This window comes from Perca fluviatilis, chromosome 5, assembly GCF_010015445.1.
Source record: "Perca fluviatilis chromosome 5, GENO_Pfluv_1.0, whole genome shotgun sequence".
Taxonomy (NCBI): Eukaryota; Metazoa; Chordata; class Actinopteri; order Perciformes; family Percidae; genus Perca; species Perca fluviatilis.
Genome location: NC_053116.1, coordinates 16,265,126 through 16,285,617, shown reverse-complemented (window position 1 = coordinate 16,285,617; position 20,492 = coordinate 16,265,126). Strand labels below are relative to the sequence as shown.

At 40.0% G+C, this 20,492-nt stretch overlaps 1 protein-coding gene across 1 annotated transcript in view; it reads right to left on the bottom strand.

Moving 5' to 3' along the window:
- Nucleotides 1–1,818: 1,818 nt before the first annotated feature.
- The window catches only part of fgd (faciogenital dysplasia), a 58,248-nt gene continuing 39,574 nt past the window's right edge, over nt 1,819–20,492 (bottom strand). Inside the window, exons 5-19 of the mRNA XM_039799253.1 lie at nt 19,382–19,471; nt 15,929–16,065; nt 14,321–14,477; nt 13,983–14,121; nt 11,885–11,943; nt 11,198–11,344; nt 10,992–11,084; nt 10,816–10,895; nt 10,185–10,215; nt 8,655–8,759; nt 8,132–8,179; nt 5,733–5,834; nt 5,431–5,559; nt 4,396–4,536; nt 1,819–3,359 (exon numbers count right to left, since the gene is read on the bottom strand). Coding sequence (XP_039655187.1) covers nt 3,141–3,359; nt 4,396–4,536; nt 5,431–5,559; nt 5,733–5,834; nt 8,132–8,179; nt 8,655–8,759; nt 10,185–10,215; nt 10,816–10,895; nt 10,992–11,084; nt 11,198–11,344; nt 11,885–11,943; nt 13,983–14,121; nt 14,321–14,477; nt 15,929–16,065; nt 19,382–19,471 — 1,677 coding nt within the window. The 3' untranslated portion in view covers nt 1,819–3,140. The remainder of the gene's footprint in view (nt 3,360–4,395; nt 4,537–5,430; nt 5,560–5,732; nt 5,835–8,131; nt 8,180–8,654; nt 8,760–10,184; nt 10,216–10,815; nt 10,896–10,991; nt 11,085–11,197; nt 11,345–11,884; nt 11,944–13,982; nt 14,122–14,320; nt 14,478–15,928; nt 16,066–19,381; nt 19,472–20,492) is intronic.

Sequence of the window (20,492 nt, the reverse complement as noted above, 5' to 3'; positions counted from 1 at the left end):
TTCCCAATATTTTGGTTTATATAGTTATAAAAAAACTAATGCTATCCCCATTAGCCTTAGCTGTACTTTGTGTTTAGTTGTATCAGTCATAAGAAAATCAGTCTTTTATCACATTAAAACATAACCAAAGTCAGAAACCTTATGACAAAATAGGATGTGGGAAATATGTTATGCATGTTTTTATCTCCAATAGATCAATTCATTGGACTTCTGACAGGACTTCCTAAAAAGACCATCAGGCACCTGCAACTTTTTCAAAATTCAGTAACAAGAGTTCTGGCCCAAACCAAAAGAACAGCCCACATCACCTCAGTTCAATTCCTAGACTGGTTACCAGTAAGTCATCGCATTTATTATTTAAGTTGTATTACTTATTTATAAATCTCTGCATGGAGTTGGCCCTAAATATGATTGACATGCTTGAGCAATATAAAGCTGCGAGACCTCTTACACCAACCAATTGCCCAATGGTCAAACCATTGCAGTTTTTTAATCCAGACTGAAATCCTTATTGTTGTCAAGCACTTTTAAAGGTGCGCTATGAGTTCCTGCATGACGTCACTTCTGTTCACGTTCAAAGTAAATACCAAACAAAACAGAGCAAGCTCGCCCCTCCCCCCATGTTTCCGTAACTGTCATGACTAAACTGACTGTCACTAACCCCCACCCCTTCCCCCAACCATCTTGTCGGTGATTGGCTGGAGTGGTTTGTTGTATTTTGGTGCACAGCCTGTGCCTCTAGTGTTTGTTTGACATTTACGACCCCTGTGTTGTCTCCCGAGACTGGGCTTTTTCACAGTGTATTCAGGGGGCAGGCAGCTAGTGGAGCAAGGAGAGATGCCTAAGATTTGAGACAAAAATGAAATTGAGCTGAAACCATGTAGGATCTCATAGTGCACCTTTAACTAAAATTTTTTAAAACCCAAGGCCTTATTATCATTGTATTATTATAAATATTTTATATCTGTTCTTTACTTTTTTTTAAATTGAACTTTTATATAGATTTATCTCTTCTTTGCTCTTTTAAATTATATAGTTTTGTTACTTTGTATTGTGTCGTTTAAACTTCTTTGTACGGCACCTTGAACCTACCTCTGTGTAGGAAACATGCTCTATATTTAAAACTGCCTTGCCTTTGGTACTAATTAGAAAATGTAAGCATGTATAGAAAACTATAGAATTGTCACCATGGTAAAAAACATACCTGCTAATCATCGGCATGTTAACATGCTAATGTTAGCATCTATCCCAAAGCACCACGGTGCCTAAGTACAGCCTCACAGAGCAGCATGCTGTATACTCTTGGTTTTGGTTTTAAAAATCAATATTTGTGGTTTTGTTTTGTCCTCTCCTATTACGGTGCAAAGTACAAAGAGAATCAGGCAAAAAAACTGATTCCAAACTGAAGTGAACATGACATTTAAAGCAATGGAACTAAAGCTACAGAATAGAATGCCTAGATGACACATACGCATGCACCCTGAAACTCATTTGCACCCATACAGTAGTGCTATGGTCATTAATCCTCTTACATCACATCAGCATATTAAACCAAATATCTCCTGGCATTATTTCACATGCTGTTTCGTGTGTGATATCAATACAAGATCAGTGGCTGGAGTGAATAAACATCAATGTATGCCTCTGTTTGAGGTTGGTCTTTCCCTACTCCACAGTGCTGTGGACATACAGTAGGTCTGACAATGCAAGACTGGTCTTTCCCTTAAAAGAAAAAAAAAAAAAAAAACAGATTCTGTGTTTCTTAAAAAGACAAAGAGAAACATATTTGCAGACAGAAATTCATGTGAAACGTGAAGATCTTGTTGGACAGCGTGGTACTCAATGAATCACAATGTCTGTTTATTGATGATATGCTTGACTGCTTTTCCACTGTGCACAATCCATGTTTAAAACACTTACTGCTGCTCACTTACAGTACGACAAGAATGAGTTCTGGAGCATAAAAGGGGGTATAGTATAGGGGCAAGATTTCAGAGCACAGTACATAAATATGAGTGAGTTTACATGCACAAAGAGATCCAATGACAAGGTTTTTTTTTTGCTACTTTTGCTTAAAGGCTGCTGGCTGATAGGAGCAGGGTACAGGGTCAAGGCAGAATTAACAGTTTTACAGTACAGTACTTGGTTTCCATCACATCACCAAAGGGAGAGAAGCAGGCAGATGGTTGCAATGCTAAGAAAGAGAGAGAAGTATACGGAAATTATTTATTAAGCATGTGTACAAGTGGAGATATTGAGGGACTGAACCTGCAGTGCAGGATCAGAATAGAGGCAACTTGATCCCACTCTGGCTGCGGACTCTCAACAGGATGAGTCGCAATCATGACAGAGTGGTCAAGACAATTTCGGGAGGGAGTTATTGCCTTTAAAGATGAGAGAAGTATGAAGACAAGGTCTGTAAGGTGGGAACTGACAGTGGGAGCATCAGGTGGCCAGCCACAAGCGAACACATCTCTGTGTCTTTTTAAGTTAAAATGTCTTTTGTTTCTTTGCTTTCTTACATCGCACTATAGTATACATACTGTACAATACCCACTGAACTACCACTGTGTCCACAGCAGGAGTGAAGAGAACAGAGAGGTGGCGCAGGTTTCTTACACTAACATTCAATACTTAATAAACATGGGAAGGGACTCACACTCAAACACACACATACATACTTTCGCACAAATAGAAAGACACACGCAAGATTTAATGCTTCACAACACAGTCGCATGATGTACTAGAAATTTCATCTTAAGAAAAAACTCATACAGGAACTTTCTTCAGCTATATTACAAATAAAACATTTAGTCCTCCCCAGCGTTTGAAAACACTATAATATCCTAACCACACGTATACATACAGTGGCGGTGTGGCTTGATAGCATAGTCATTTTTCTGTGTTTGAGAGAGACAAGAAGATAAAGACAGAAGAAGACGTAGCTGTGTGGTCATGATGAGAAGATTGAAGTGGCATAGGAAGGATTGGGTGGTCCTTTCAAAAGAGGGGGGAAAAAAACTAAAACAAACAAAAAGTGCCAAGGTAAAGTGAATTCAAGTAATGTGTGCTCTATACACAAGAGAAAGATGGAGGGAGTCCTGTGGCTCCAACATGGCCACTACTGGCTCTTCCTGTGTTCAGTCAGATGCATCTGTGGGCGTTTCTCTGCGGGCAGCTTTGGAGAGGACGTCCACCCACTTGGCCTGAAGTTCTGCATCTTGGGCACTTAAGAGCAAAGTTTGCTGGGTGTGACTGAGCCGGAGCAGGTGTTTGATCTCCGACTTCTCGCTTCCCGATGGCGGTACCACGCTCACTTCGAACCCAGGGAGAGGCACCACCCGCGCCCCCTTGGAGTCCTACCAAAATGAGCAACATAAGTCAATCAGAAGAAACCTGGTGGTATTTAAAAATTGTGCTTCTCTTGAATAAAGAGGAAGCATACTGTAAAATACAGCAAAGCAGCAAGTGACAGCTTGTCTCTTCAGTTGCAGGAGAATATATTCCACCAGGCATGTACAGTAAACCCCTCTCCCTTCCCCCTCTTTCTTTCTGTATAATCAGGAAATGTTCCTCCAACTCCCATTAATCCTAATCTTTGGAATGGCAGCTTTCTGCGGTGGGATTGGGATATTAGTCTTGGAAATAAAACCAGGGGAGGCTTTAACAGGCTGACTTCCCTTCTGTGCTATCCACTATGAATGAGAATGACAGAGAATCACAGTCTTTAGCGAAAAGCTTTCCACACGATTGCTTTCAGAGTTTTTTTTATTTCGTAAACCACTCATGAAATGCATCTCATTGGGATGTTCTGAGCAGATTTATTGCTACATACAGAGCCAAGATTTCAAGGAACTACATTAAATCCAAAGAGTTGCTTGATTTGGTCAGTGCAAACTAAAACCTAGTCACACATTGAAGCAGCGTCACCGACAGCAGCAGCCGCTATACCTAAGGGTCAGATTCTACAGATCACAGATAGTGTACAGACATCCTGGCACAGACAGGATTGGATAGATCTGACTTACACATGCTTACTGATGTGCCCAGGCGCCACACTGTACAGATGTCCTGTTCCGAAAGGAGGAAGAAGGTAGGACGTATACAAAGGCCAGACGGGTGAAGCAAGAGGATCAGCGGATATACAAGAGATGACACACCATTTATGTGGCCATGTGGGGAAACTTGTGTGCAATGTTTGTCATTTATTTGTACATTCCTTAACTTAACAGGGAAACCAGAGGTAATATATTCCACGTAATGTAAGTGAGGACTACTTTACTGATGCGTAAAATAAAGAAAGATCCTTCAAATATATAATCCCTAAATCTGATAAGAAACTTGGATGGATGGATCATCATCCTATCTTTGTGTGTGTGTGTGTCTCTCTTTTACCTGTCCACTGCTCTGCAGGTACAGCACCAGTGGCTCAGCCTTGGTGACAGCCACCCACATCTTGGACCAGCTCTTCCCTTTCTCCTGCACTTGAAGGTGGCCACATAGCAGGCAGTTTTCCCCCATTAGAGAGGTCTGTCTCTGAAAAGATACAATAATACAGAACTATATATACCAAGAGCCCAACCACTTTTATAAATAAAACACATTGTAATCCTGTTTTGAAATGTGCTATAAAAAAAAACTAAAAACTAAAAACTGATTATTATTCTAATTGAAATCTATCTGAATAATTTGGGGGATTTGAACTTAAGCAACCGGCAGCCCAGATCCACCGTTTATCATTACGTAACGACAATGTAGGACACAGTGAGATTTGTACATGGATATGTGTCCTGCTGCCCCTTGTCTAATCCTTGTATGGCCTATAGCCCCCCCATGTGGTGACTAATCTCACTGCAGATGAGCTTTTTTTGTGGATCTTGTAGCTGAGACCACAGCCTGAGTGAACCACCAGAATATATCTAAACAGTATGCTTGTCAGCTTTTCAGTATAACCAGAGTAGACTGCACATCCACAACATCCCAGACAGACAGACAGCTGAAGCAGCTTGACTGCAGAGTCAGCGGAGACTCAGGTCATCGTTAAGCTGAGATCTCATTATGATATTAGTCACCAAAGAGGGATAAGTTGATCTTTCAATGTGAATCTGTGTTAATTCATAAATGCACATGTAATGCAAGTACATAATGTACGTTTGTTTGTGTGTAATGATTTCTAAAAACACAGTGACTTTAGTATTTCAACAGAAATAAAGTACTGGACTACTGTGCTTCTTTCTCTCTTTTTAGTGCCAGCAGTTCAGTCTGGCTGCTAACCCTTGGTTGACATTGACTGTCAGTGTACTGGGAGACATGGACAGGATTGCATTGGACTGGCATGAATCGAGGCAGAAATAAAACTATTATGCACATGCTGCTAAATGTTTCTCAGTATGTGTGTGTGTTTTGCTTGTCTTCAAGTGTGTGTCTCACCTCAGGCGCAGCTTTCCTTTTCTGTTCACTAATGCAGAGAGTCTCCAGGCTGAGGCTGGCTTCGAAACACTCCGGGCACACTCTGCTTGTTTTGTTGTCCAAGGTCTTTGAACACTTTGCACAGATGGCCTGCAGAAGGACACAGAAAGAAAAAGAGACGGCATTGAGAAGCCACTCAGTTGTTAACAGTCATTTGTCTGAAATAAATTGTCCACTTGTTCCCTGACTTCTTTCTCTCCATCCTTTCATTTGCACATCCTGCCAAACAATGCCCAAATTTCTCTAGTTCCATCTGTGCTCACCGCTCCACAGGACTTGCAGTGGTGTTTGCGCTTGGTGAAGTTGAAGCTCTCGTTGCAGCCTTTACACGTTTGTTTCTCTTTGTCCTTTTTCCTGGAACTCTTCTGGAAAATATATTTAAAAAAAAAACACAGGAGTCACGTGTCAAGGTCTTCAGTCTGTTCAGTTTCAGCACAACTGAAGGAATGTCAGACGGCTCGTCTTGCTTCATTTTTTTTCTGGCTGTTCGTCTTCCACTTCTCCTTTCTATCAACAAAGACACAAACAGACTTTCCCTTCTCTTAAAGACAACTTACATGGAGGTCAAATGGAGGAGTCCACAGCAGCACAGGTTGTCAGATTTTTATTATGAATGCACTGTGGAACAAGTAGTGAAATTCATCTTTTTATACAGACAACATGAACGTTTTTTGTCCATTTGCAGCAGGCTTGTCAATGAGAAGCAAACCATTAATCGTTTCAGCTAAATGTTCTGTTTTATTAAGAGTAGGGTTACTCCAAAAAAAGGACAGCTCGCACTGTTGCAGTTTCAAGCTTTCTGTTTTGCTTTAAAGCCTGTACACATTAATGGTTAACCCACACAGGTATTTTCACATAATGAGCTTTATTAGAGCTCTTCTCACAGCACAGTCAGACTGAAATCAGCCTGGTGGAATTTACTTGGGGGGTTGGTGGGTTGGTTTGTAAACATAACCTGCAGGAGCTAGCATTGCTAGCGGGCTAACGACAGCATTCCACAGAGTTGTTAATTACACAGCATTTTATCAAACATCATTAACCTGTCGCAGTTCTTGAACTCACGACAAACAAGCAACATGTACAATAGACTGTAAGAATAAGTTCTCTACGTCGTGTCTTAGCTCCTTCCATGGATGTATTATAAGAAGCAAAAATGTGAGAGAGAGATATGAGGAAGAGACGCAAGGACAGAGGAGCCAAAGCTGCCAAACGAAAAATCTTTGGTTCCTTAGCGTCAGTCTTAAGCAACATCAGTTACTAATGACGTGCTGCACAGCTGTATCTGTCACTTGGAGTAGCGACCTTTATACGTCAGGCCCCTTTATGGAAGACTTCTGCGTAGGATACACCTGTGTTTCCTCGCTTTAAGCTCCTGCTCCAAAGCCTCCTCTCTCTCTGCGGTGCATTTAAGTGATTGTTGGATCCTCTATGATGGCGGAGTGGATGATCAAAGTGTAAGTTAGCATAATGATGGCTCTGCCCAACTTAAACCTGAAGAACTCTAATCAGCCAAAATAATTGAATACACCTGCGCAGGGCCTTTAAAACCATCATCAGGAGCAGGTAAAGCTGTTTCATCAATCAGGCTGATGATGTCACATGCCTAAACCGCTTATAGAACACAAATCAACACCACATATGCATCAACACACATCAACCAACGCTCTCAACATCATGTAAACAACTTCAGTTTCTTAGAAGCTTTTGGATCTGTTCAAGGAAGATTTATATCTGTTAATAGGATGTTCTATATTTTCTTTATCATGCAAACGAAAGTGTAGACCTGTGACATCATCACCATCAGAAAATCTGTTGGTTATAGAAAATTAAGCAGAAAATAGAAACGAAATGCAGATGACTGTTATATATAATGCACTAGAATCTCCCAAAGTACGTTAAAAAAAAAAGGTACAGAGTGCTTACACTGCAAATTGTATTTCCAAATCAGATTTTTCCCCACAGCAATTTAATGGGATATTAAAAATAGACAGACTTTCCATTCATTAGTTAAACCATACAATAAGGGCAACACTAGATTACCAAATGCCCCAAGGCCACAGACCCTCAATGGCCCCAAAGGCATCATTTCAGCATGGGGCAATTTGTTTGTGGTAATTTGATTAACTGCAAATTAGTTTAGTAGTACTGTGTGCACAATTAAAGTACACTCTAAACCAAAATGTTGTGCCATGTTGTACCCAGAAACAGCTGGAGAAGGTCTATGAGGCAAAACTCAAGGAAACAAGACCATCCTGAAAGAAAGCAGAGAAGACTGCCCAACACCGAACCAGCTGAAGAAAGTTCATGAATGACCTATGCTCCCCAAAGAGCAAAATGGATTAATTGATTAACCAAAATGATAGAGGTCTTAAGGTCACACCGGCAATATTACATAACCTTGAGATGGCATCTTTTAGATTAAAAAAAAAAATCTAGTTTTAAAGAAATGCATTATTCTTTCATTGCTTTTACATGGTGCATATTCCTAAATCAATGTGTGTTTAATCAAGAGGAGTTACTACAAAGCTAGTTACTAATAATTAACTAATACACACACAATACACAGACATTGGGAGAAATGGGGGCGACAGGTAATTATTGCCCTGGATTAACCCAGCCCTGCTTCAAGGTACCACATTTTTTAAATGAGATCCCATCTTACCCTTTCATGCATTCCATCTGAGTCAATGGATGTGTTGAACCAGGGACCCTGAGGAGAAGTAAAAAAACATATTGAGCACCAGTAGCTCCTGTCTGAAGTCAGATATCTCTACCACTAGGTGTCAGTCTGGACCTTCTGAATCAAGTCCTCAGGCTTGTGTTAGTTAAGTTTGGCTAGCGTCCAGCTCCAGCCGGCCCAAAGTGGGTCAAAGCAGATCCATAAGAGTTTTGTATACACTTTGACTTGGGCTTTCCCTATTAGGTCATGAGAGAGTTCTTGGAGAAGAGACTCACAGACGCTACGTGTGCAACTGTCAGGGATGGAAAGAAAGAGCTTCTTTATGTGTGTGTTTTGTGTGTACAATACTACCACATCCATAGATGGGATAGCTGTTCAGGCAGACAAAGACCAGACTATGACAAATTTGTATGATGTACCGCTAGCCTCCCATGATTCATTGCACAGGATGACCCACTAATTGACTGATCAATGAATAGATTGATGAAGGAAGAGGGAGACTGACCGGTGACTCAGGAGGGTGGTCATCTTCCCGGGAGAAGGAGCTGTTGAACGCTTTATTGAATGTTTCGCTGTTTTGTATGTGACGTTCGATAGTGGCCAGGATCACCTGAGAGTGAGAGGAGATTTAGAAGACAGAGGAGTGAGGGAAAATCAAAAAGAAGGGATAGATTATTGATCAGAAACATCAGCATTTGAATGCATTTATTCTCATATGTACCGGTCATGAGTGTAACTATGCTAAATTGCAGAAATACAGCATGATGTAAACGTTTTTCATCTTATGTTATGTATCCTTCAGTCAGGGTCTGATACTTAGCTTAAAATGATAAGAGTGACTAAAGTGAAAAAAGAGAAGATAAAGGGAGGTAGAAAGCCAAATTTCCTTTCACTGTCTGATTGGGGAACAAAGACCGCGCCTGTGGCGTGCTTTATGCCAAGACCACGCACCAAACGAATGAACAGCAATGACATCACAGCTCTAAAAGCATCATGGTCCTACTGCTACAACCTCACAGCCAGTGTCATAGTCAGAGTTTAGAGACCTGCCCTGCTAGTGGTAAAAACATTTTATTTTTTCTCAAAAACCTTAAAAAAGGTCCCATGGCATGAACATTTCACTTTATGAGGTTTTTTTAACATTAATATGAGTTCCCCCAGCCTGCCTATGGTCCCCCAGTGGCTAGAAATGGCGATAGGTGTAAACTGAGCTCTGGGTATCCTGCTCTGCCTTTGAGAAAATGAAAGCTCAGATGGGCCGATCTGGAATCTTCCCTTTATGTCATCATAAGGGGAAAGGTTACCTCCCCTTTCTCTGCTTTGCCCGCCGCCCACAGCTGCCCAGAGAATTTGGCCCGCCCATGAGGAAATAGAGCTACAACCATGTCCGCAAGCTGATCAAGGCCACACACCCACCCTCCACCTTGCCCCACCTCTCTCCTCCTCAATAGCATTTAAAGCTACAGACACAGAAATGGCACATCTTAAGGAAAGCTCATTGTGGGACTGGCTCGTACTGGCTGTAATGCTGCACCAAGGCTGAATTTCGGGAAAGAGACTTCAGATACAGTATTAGGGGACCACTAAGGCCTATATAAAAGCATCCAAAAAGCAGCATGTCATAGAACCTTTAAAGTTTACATTCCACTGTCCATTGCTTTTCTGAATGCTCCCTCTATTCATTTCAGCCCGTCTCGTCTTCGCACCAAGACTAAATCACACAGAAAACCTCCTCTGTAATACGCCCTCCGCCCTCTCCCTGCCTGCAAAATGTTTTAATCAGCTTTACTCTGCTTTAATGGGCTAAATGAACAATAATGAGGAGCTTTATTATAGAATATAATTCCCAAACACACTGAATCAATGTGTGGGAGGAAACCTTTGCTAATTCCATTCTCTAATAAAGCAGAACTACCAAAGGCGCAGGCACAAAATGCTGCATGTGTGCACGAGAGACAAGAGACGGTGTGTGCATATGTGTGTGGGTGTACTTCTACTACATGTATATCTATGTGTGCATGTGTGTGATCCTTGCCTGAATCCAATCTTCCTTTTCCTCAGCTGTCCTGTAAAGCAAATAAAAGATCATGAGATTATTTAATTTTAACAAAAAACGCAGAGCATCACAATTAAATAGCTTGGACTATTCAAATATTCACCCCAAATAGTGCTAGCAGACATTAAGAAATAAATAAATAATCATAATCTAAATCAGCTTAGTTTGCTGGCTTGGGAGGTAGCATGTGCATCTTTGTGAAAGGTACGTAACAACAACACGGCCAACACGAGCATTGTGAAATAGGTAGGTTGAGATGCAGTTAGTTAACTAGCTGTAGTTGTTGAGACTGCACGTGATTGGCTGAAAGGTGACTGGTGACAACACCACTTTCATGAAAAGTGATATTATGAAATATAAGTCGGATTATAAAAGAAAATGTGACATCAATTAAAGGTTTCACCGGGAAAAATACCATATTGATAATGGTATTTCCGTAATACATTAGGTTGTAATATTTCCTTAAATTATTTCACAATTTCATATAATCTTATATTAAACACTTTGGGGGTCCCATAGGAATAAATTGCATTTAATACAGTTACGGTACATTTTCAAATTTCACTTCAGTTTGTAGCTTTTCTATAGTGGTTGATTCAAATGTCTTTACCTTGCTTGCAGCTCCAGTGAACGCTGCTTGCCGATAATGGCAAACGTGTGTGGAAGGTTCTGCTTCACATTCTCCTGCACCTGAGGTCAAGAAACAGGAAATTTGTAGCCACCAGAATACATAAACGATTAGAGAAAACAAAAGACATCTAACAGAATGAGAAAGCGGAACTGCACCTCCATGCCAGCGATATCAATCCGCTCTCTGACACTGAACTTCTGTCCCATCAGTCTGAGTTTAGGCACGCAGTATAGCACCATATTGTTGAACTGGATCAGACAGATGATGCGGTTAATAAGCAGTACAGATAACAAGGCTCACATATACAAAGATCCTCCAGAAAACTGATATTTCTCTAATGTTAACACTTCAGTCCTCTCACCAAGTAGAGGTATCGGTCTTGTGCTGTTCCATTTTTGGCCGACATCTTCTTGATATGTCCTTCTTTGATGAGCTCATTGGCTGGGTTAACTATGTCCTCCTCTCCTCCAAGCCTCTCGTAAACCTCCAGCAGCTTGTGCATCTTCTCCTGAAAACGTGACGCAACAGGAGGATGAGGAAAAGACAGAGAAGACACTTAAGAGTGAGAAGACAGATGGAGCTATAAGCAAAACTCCACCAGAGGGGGTGATTTTGTTTTCAGGTAAGACTCTCATTCATTCATTGGGTTTTCCAGCAAGGCAGGAAAGCAGGTATTATATTTCCTTATTGATTCTTAAACGCATTTGTCTGCTTGAGTTGTTTTTAAGGATGTGAGAAATACGAGTAAAATGGCCAGACATAGGAAAGAGATAAAGAGGATGAGTATTAAAAAGTCAGTCAGGCTTTCACAAGCGGTGAAATTCGAGGGCAGGAAACGGCAACTTCCTGTCTGTACAAATTCAACTTGTTCACTCCCTCAGACACACACTTGCAATGTTGCTGACTGACAGTACAGCATCAGCAACTCCATGATTGAGTAACACATTAGCTGCATTTTATAAACCTCAATGAGACAGCAAAAGTGTGTTGAAAAGATTTTAGAAAGAAGTGACTAAAATAGTGAATAAAAGTCCAGTCAAAGTCTTACCATTTTCCTGATTGCTGCATTGGAATGGTTAGCTGCAGTAGAGATGAGCTCCAGTGCCTCTGTAACAAGCATTCACATATATAGATGTAAGCATGTTACAATACAATACAGCAATAAGATCATGTTTGAGTAAAACTGAATCAAACTGCAGATATAAATCAAGAAATATTTTTCAGTTCACTGAAAAATAAGATGTCACACTAGTTGTATTATATAAATTGAACAGGATCAAAGGCTTAACATGCACTATCTTAACATTAAACACACTGCATGCATTAGAATGGCTTTTAGCCAGCAGAGAGCCCTACGAGCACCTGAGTCAGCCATCTTAATCATGGTCTACATAAACAGAAGAGACACACAGCCGGGGGAAATGAGGCCAAAACAACTGTGATGAACTGCTTTTCAACTGGAGTGGATGAGAGAAATCCCCTTCCACAGGCTCCAAACAACACAGTGTGGTGTAGTTAATGCTCAGGTAAATGGAAACACGGATGTGGGAGGACATCAGATCATGTTAAATGGAATTTTTGGGCATAAAGAAAGACGCACTGACGTGAAGTGTTTAATCTGCAATCCTGCAATGAAAGTATCCTGTTGCCCTAATGAGGGCAAGCTACTTGTCTGTATAGTGTTTATAAAGGTGATTTGTTTCCAACAATACCAACATTGTGTGCACTAAATCTCATCAACTGGCTGTTTATGAACAAGGTTTGTTTAATTGTGGAGCAGCAAGGAGCGATATCCACGGAGGGTTAGCATTCTCAAGCAAGAGGTGCTCACATACTGTACTTTGACCACTGGACTAGTTTTGCAGTTTGCGTCTTTTGACCACAAACCACCATTGTTCACTGTCGGGGGAAAACAGCCATTGCAGTGAAAACAGATATAGACTCTGTATACGACAGTTCAGACAGACAGTCTTTTAATGATGAGCCTAATGCTCTGAAAAAAACTTTAATACTTTAATAGTGCAAATAAAACAATTTGGCATTCCTCAGGTGACACTGAGGAACACACCTGAGGAAGGCCAAATTGTGGGCCTTATTTCCACTATTAAAGTATTTTTTTGGAGCATTAAGCTTTACCTTCTTTGAACATTCACTGTTTTGTCCTGCACCAGCAACAACATGGATGTGCACAACATTGTCTTCTTTGAACTAAAGTTTACCAGGAGCTCCAGTTTCACCCAGTACTTTATGCTTCCCTCTCCTCCACAGTCATGGAGCCAAATAACTAAGGATAACCACAAATGTTCATTTGTGCATTATCAACTCGAGCAGACATGTCTTTGCTTCACCTGTGCTTTCTGGAATGTGAATCTGCATCGCTTCACCTACTTTCTGGTCTTTTCATTGACCCTTTTTGTGTTCATGCCACCTCTAATTATTGCATCACTTTTAGCTAAATGGCAGCATTCTAGTCCAACCAATTTCAAATGTTTTCTCTTCATCATAATGAGAACACTTGTTCTTCTATTCAGTTTAATACAGATAATGATCTACTTGTAAAACAAGATTTAGCCTCCATGTAATGATGCATTCTTCTATTGACATTTTGCAGCAGAATCTATAAGAAAATCTACAGTTGAAAACTAAAAGGATGAAACATTAAAAAACATTGCATTTGCATATTTTAGGCTGTGTATTTTGTGAAATAAATACATATTGTGAGTGCATCAAACCATGAACTCTGTGGTAGGTTTTTGAAAGACACATGACATACATACGCACCTCTACGATCAGAACAATTACAGGTGAAAGTTTAAATTAAAGGTGAAGCAGAGGAAAAAACAGGTTGACAGGAAGAGAGAAAACTCTAACTGGAAGAAGTCTCTGCAACATGCAGTTGATCAGTCGTGACTGAGCAGTGTGTTGAAATTGGGAAAGCAGGCACAAAGAGACATGGCACACAGCTTGCACAGCCAGTGGGAGGTTTAATCCTCTTTAGAGGTTCATATGTGGTTTGTCTGATCAGAAACTATTTCAAATCGTTTGGTGCACTAGATTATGGAAGACTAAAAATGCAGATAACCCACAAAATCAAAACAAAATCAAATATTTTTTTCACAGTAAAAACAGTGGGTCTGTTGTCTCACTTTCTGCGTCTTTTCGGTCCAGAGTGTCATCAGGCAGCTTCTTCAGGTAGTCTTTGAGCAACAGCTCATAGCGAGGAATCCTTTGGACCGGCTCCAGCATGTGGTGCTGCAACGTCAGGTTCCCGCACACATCCTGTTTCTGTTCGTTCAAACACAACAAAGATTTGATTAGATACATGACCAGATTGTTTTTCTAGTACATGCAGTTGTGCATGAGAAAATGAAGAAAAAAAATAAAGAAAAAATGGCTTTGAAATTTGAAATACACTGCTAATTAATGGACAAACATCAGAGGATGTATCCAATTAGGAGATACACAGACAAACACAGACACTTACCTGTATATTCTGGACGACACTCTTGAACTGTGAAGACCGCTGTGTCCAGGTGTTGACCAAGTCCATGGCTCGGTCAAAGTTCTTCACATACTCCCCGTACATCTTCATGAACGGAGCCAGTTTCTGGAGGATGTCTCCAATACGAGGGTTAGAGTCCCTACAGCGAACACAACAAAGAAATGGATTAATCCAAGACTGAATTCAAAATTCCAAATTTACTTTTATTTTTTTTATACGGGGTATATATGGGTCTATTTGATGCAGGACAACTACATCTTGATTGATCGTTGTCATCATATGGCTATCATGTAAAACTAAGTGTCATACAGTAAAACATGATACTGTAAAGTGTATGTTGTATGGATGAGGCGGTTCTTGAAAAATCTTTTTTTTAATGTCATATACAGTATTTTGTTCTGGAGCTGATCAGAAAACAAAAGGGTTGATTCAAGTACAACCAAAAAATAATAATTCTAGTAATTCTGACTTTCAGGTATCTCAAACACATGTTCACACATTTAGTCAGTAATTATTTTAATAGTATTGCCACTTTTACTGTATCTTCTGTTCCTTAACATTTTAAAAGGGAAGTTCAGCTTGCCAGGGTTTTTATTTTGTCTCTATGAAGCTAGCATTTTGGAAAGTTCAATTCCATCTTACAAGCCTTTATTGACTGCTACATCAGCCTGTCCCAGGACATTAAGTTACCTATGTAGTCAGTTTTTATAGATGCAAAGCTTAGGGAGAAAAATCTTCTTCAACTTCGTGAAGTGAGGTTGGTAATTTAAGGTTTGCTTTAACTGATTTAATGACATCCTTTCTCCTGACATGTCACAAACAAACACAGATTAACATTTTGAGACCAACAAGGGTTAGATTACCATAGATATGAGACAGGAACCTGAAGATGAAGGCTCATAAAAAATGAGGCTAATCTTAAGGGAGAGTGCTACAAATGAATCATTCTTATGAATCTTCTTCCTGAGGTGCACTTTTCTGACTGGTTGTGTGAACCAGTTTTTATATCTTTCTATCCAAGCCAATACGTTTTGATGAGTTGCAGAAAATAATGTGTGGGGAACCATTATGTGGCAGGTGATTTCCATGAACACATCCTCCTCTAGAGGAGTCTTTATCTACCAAGGGTGGTTGATGCTGGCACAATAACACACACTGGGGATACATTTCTGAAAACTGGATAGACTGTCTCTGTACTGCTGAGAAATGCATATGGCTGAAAACCCTTGCAAAATGACAAGCACATTCTCTCTTTCTCTCTCTCTCTCTCTCTCACACACACACACACACACACACACACACACACACACACACACACACACACACACACACACACACACACACACACACACACACACACACACACACACACACACACACAGACACAGACACAGACACAGACACAGAAAACACACAACGTGGCAACCTGACACCACTGAAAAAGAATGCCCTCCACTGCCGCCCAGCTGTCGAAGTTTTACAGCCAACACCAACTGCCTAACTGACCACAAACAGCCAAACCATCTTTAGAATGACGTCACACTGATGCCATTTGGGAAGCAATTGAACTGCCGGGTGTTTATTCCTCACCATTCTCCAGTAATGCGTGTCTGGAGCTCAGGCAGCAGGAACTTGTCGTGGAAGCAGTAGATGGAGGAGATGTTGGAGAAGATCCCTGTAATCACATCCTGAGGGATTCCAGCCTCTGTGAGCTTAGTGCAAAATACCTGCAGAGAAAAAGAACATACATACAAACAGTTATGCAGCAGTTTCCAAAAACACCCAAATCTGGCTCCATTTCATGCAGCAGGCATGTAAACATGTAGACATGTTGTTGTTTATCCACATAAACATTTTCTCCAGCGTCGGCTTGTTAAGTGTGACCAACAGCTAGATAGGAGTCCAAACATGTGCCTCATGAGCCATTTTGGGACCCACCTATAAACTATAAAATATAAACTTGACGGATACACCATTGAGTTTTTTTGATGGTAAAACAACTGTTGACATTTGTAATTGACATGTTAAAAATAGTTTCACAATCTGATCATCACTGATTATACGTTAGCACTGTAACTAGCAATTGTTTCTTCAATTCAATTGTTTGGTCTATAAAATGTCATACAATGATGAAAGGTGCCCATCACAATTACCCAGAGCCCAAAGTGACTTCTTCCAATAGCTCGTTTTGTCCGACCAACAGTCCAAAACCCAAAGATATTCCACTGACAATGATATAAAACAGTCAAAAATTGCTAATTGTCAAATTTAAGACAAAGCAAATGTTAGGCATTTTTTACTTGATAAATGACTCAAAGGGGCACTGTGAGGTATTGTGTCCTTAATGTATCTGGGGACCTTTGTCAGAATAATAACCCTGATGATGTCATTGTGAGGTCATGATGGTTATCTCAGCTTAAAAACACATTTATAACAGCCTGCATTACAAATTGAGGAAGTGGAGGTTGAAATACGCGAGTGTTTACCAGGCAGGGAGGCTCTGATGAGAGATGCTATGGGTTGCATCACGGGAAATATAGGATCTTGTGGTTTTTGTGCTTGACCCATACCTGGAACTAAAGGCCTGGATATCTCAGCCTCTGTTCTTTCATGTTTTCTATTTTTAGTCCCACAACTTGCAATCCTAATCAGTGGAGAATCCATTTAAATAATGAATTAAGAATTGTTAGAGATACATTTTCTGTCTATTCAACGTATTGTTTCAGTACTAAGTTAATGTCAGCGGGGAATAAAATCTAATCTTGCAGTAGCGGTCTTAAAATGTCCAGGTTAAGTTTTGAATTTGAACATAATGGTGCGTCATAACTCCTGTCTTAAATTGCTTCATCCATCATTTTCATCACCTTTTGCTTCCTTGCTAGTCACAACAATGAATTGACAGGATAGCTTCCATGGAAACCAGTATTGTGCAAAAGTGCTGTGACAAAAACAGGAAGTTAACTGTGAGGGTTCTCTGCCCTCAGCAGCAAATACACCATATCTGTTCTGTGATTGGGCAGCTGTACAACTCTGTACCACATGAACTGAACAAAGAGGAAGAAGACTCAACCACCGCAAGTAAATTCTCATCACAAACACGAGTGAACCCAAATAGAAGCTGATATACAATAACACGTTTGCAAAAATGAGAGACAGTCAAACAAAAGAGCCAACAGAGCAGAGTGCAGGAGCAGGTCATGACTTGTGAGAGTAAAGCTAGAAATCAGGATTTAAAGTATGATGAAGAGAATTTACAGGAGATGGCAATTAGAAGATAATTGTGATAATCAAGTAATCGTTTAAATTAGAGCTACAAAGATTAATCGATTAGTTGTCAACTTCTAAATGAATTGCCAACTATTTTGATAATCAATTAGTCGTTTTTTTTTAATTCTTTGATTCCAGCTTGTTAAAGCGTAACTCTCGCCAAAATGCAACCTAGGTGTGAATGAACCTTTTTGTGAATGTACCAGAGTCAAACTTTCGTTTAAAAGCATAGTTAGGATGGAAGCGCCACTTTTAAGATTTACCGTATTCTCGTTTTTCGGTCAAATGACGTTTTGAATGGGAGTGCCAGGGGCACTTTTATGCTAGCCTCAAAATAGCTATTTTTAAAACAAGAAGGCTTGACACAACATGAGACTTGCCTCGAAGTATCACCAGGGGCTCTACACCTTAACTACACCGGTGCACAAGGGATATACTAAATCTGTGGCTACTTGTTTTGATATCGACTCGTTTTGACTGCCGAGGTAGTAGCGGCCGGAATCAACAAGAGCTACGGTGAGTTCTTCAAAACCTCTTTTTAGTAAACTCTGGGTACACAAACAATGTTCTCAACGCTTTCGTAAAGGTGTAAAGCCCCCTGAGCAAAGTCTCATGTTGTGTCGAGCCTTCTTAGTGTTTTAAAAATAGCTATTTTGAGGCTAGCATAAAAGTGCCCCTGGCACTCCCATTCAAAACGCCATTTGACCGAAAAACGAGAATACGGTAAATCTTAAAAGTGGCGCTACCGTCCTAAATATGCTTTTAAACGAAAGTTTGACTCGGGTACATTCACAAAAAGACCCTAAGTTGCATTTTGGCGAGAGTTACGCTTTAAATGTGAATGTTTTCTAGTTTCTTCTCTCTTCTGTGACAGCAAACTGAATATATTTGAGTTGTGGACAAAACAAGACATTTGAGGACGTCATCTTGGGCTTTTGGGAAACACTGATCCACATTATTCACCATTTTCTGACATTTTATAGACCAAACAACTAATCGATTAATCGAGAAAATAATCAACAGATTAATCGACTATGAAAATAATCGTTAGTTGCAGCCCTAGTTTAAATTATTTTTCAAGCAAAAGTTTCAAAAAATGCACTGCTGATCAGATCAAACAAGGAATTTAAATATGTCAACTTGTATTTTATATACCGCATGACTAATAGATTCATCAAAAAAATTATCTTGTAAATCAGTGCCTTGATGGTGCCGAATTCACTATCAATGACTCCATCAAAACAGCTAAATCTGGGCAGGATCACTGAGCCCAAACTGTCTTTTTAAAGAGCTTTGTTATTATAAACCCAGTTAAGAATCTGGAAACACACATCTTTAATCCGCAAGATTTACATACAAGTAGTAGAGGAGGGCACTGTGAGGGCATCACACACACACACACACACACACACACACACACACACACACACACACACACACACACACACACACACACACACACAGCTTTATACAGTGGGCACATACAGTTAGTGTAGGTGCTCAGGATTGTGGTAACAAAGCTATATTTATGCTGCAAATGCATAAATGTTAAACACGGTTTCTCACATGATCGTGCTTACACTGCTCTGAGTAATCCAGTCAACAGAGGAACGGGTTGTTGTCAAGTGCATCACAGTGCCAGTTTTAATCCAGCTCAGCCCTGATCTCAGTCACTAAAACCACTGGCACACTTAGGAGATTGAAATTTGGACCAGAGGCATCCAAAACACACTGTAACACACGCTAATGGAGAAAGAGACGGAGGCCCAAAGTTACCTGGTCGAGAAGGTTGAGTCTTTTGACGTAGGCCTCTTCTGTCTGGAGAAGCTCTTTGGCGATGTTCAGGAGCTTCTGAGTCTCTGAGCACTGAGGGAAACAGACAGACACCAAGGATTACATCTGAGGCATTAAAACAAAGATATAAACATGTGAACAGAAACCCTCTCAGTTATTCGGTTTTTGACACAAGTTTTCAGCATCAACAACCCTAACCCAAGTTCAACGCAGACCAGTCACAAATCCTTCTTTGAAAAAAAATGCTAACATCATTTACAAGGCACTTATCGAATAGGATTATGTGACTAAAATTACAAGACTCTCTCTCCACATCAACACATTCATATATTTATATTCACCACAGTCAACCAAAACATACAATAAAAGCACCACTTCATATCAGTCGAATACGAACAGCATTTACGTCAATATGTTCCCACTGAATATGTAAATCCACATAAATGGCCCAGTTTACATTAAAAAAAGCCTAACATTTTTATTTATAACAGCTTGGCACTGTAGTTTTCAGGAAACAGTCAAACCGGAGTAAATTGTGGATTTCGTGCTCTAGTATTTATAGCAGCAGGATGGTGTATGTGGGGTTGCCTCATAATAAACTATAGAGCTCATGTTCATTGTAATGAAAGAACATGTGCAACAGTGTGGCTCATTAATGAGTATTTAACAACAACAACAACAATAAAGCTGTATGGTAGAGAGAAAATAAGCTACATCAAGCTTTGTCTACACAGACAACACTTGTCTGTACTTTAAATTCAATATTAGTTTTGTTTTTTTTCCATGGGATTTCTTGGCAATAAAGAAAAATATAAAATATCAGCAGGCTTATCCTTTAATACTTATGACTGAGAAACAGTCAGCAGCATCCTGAGCAGATTACTGTAAACTGACATTCACATAGCTCTATTCTAGTCGGCGGTTTAGTTTAGGTTTAGCCGAGGTATCATGTGAAACTAATATGAAATGTTGTTAGCTGAGGTGGTGAAAATTAATATCTTTCATTATGGTTTGTTGAAACTGTGAGGACATACACAAAAAAAGTATGATTAAACATTAGAAAGGATGCTTGCTGATAAAGTTCATCCCAATG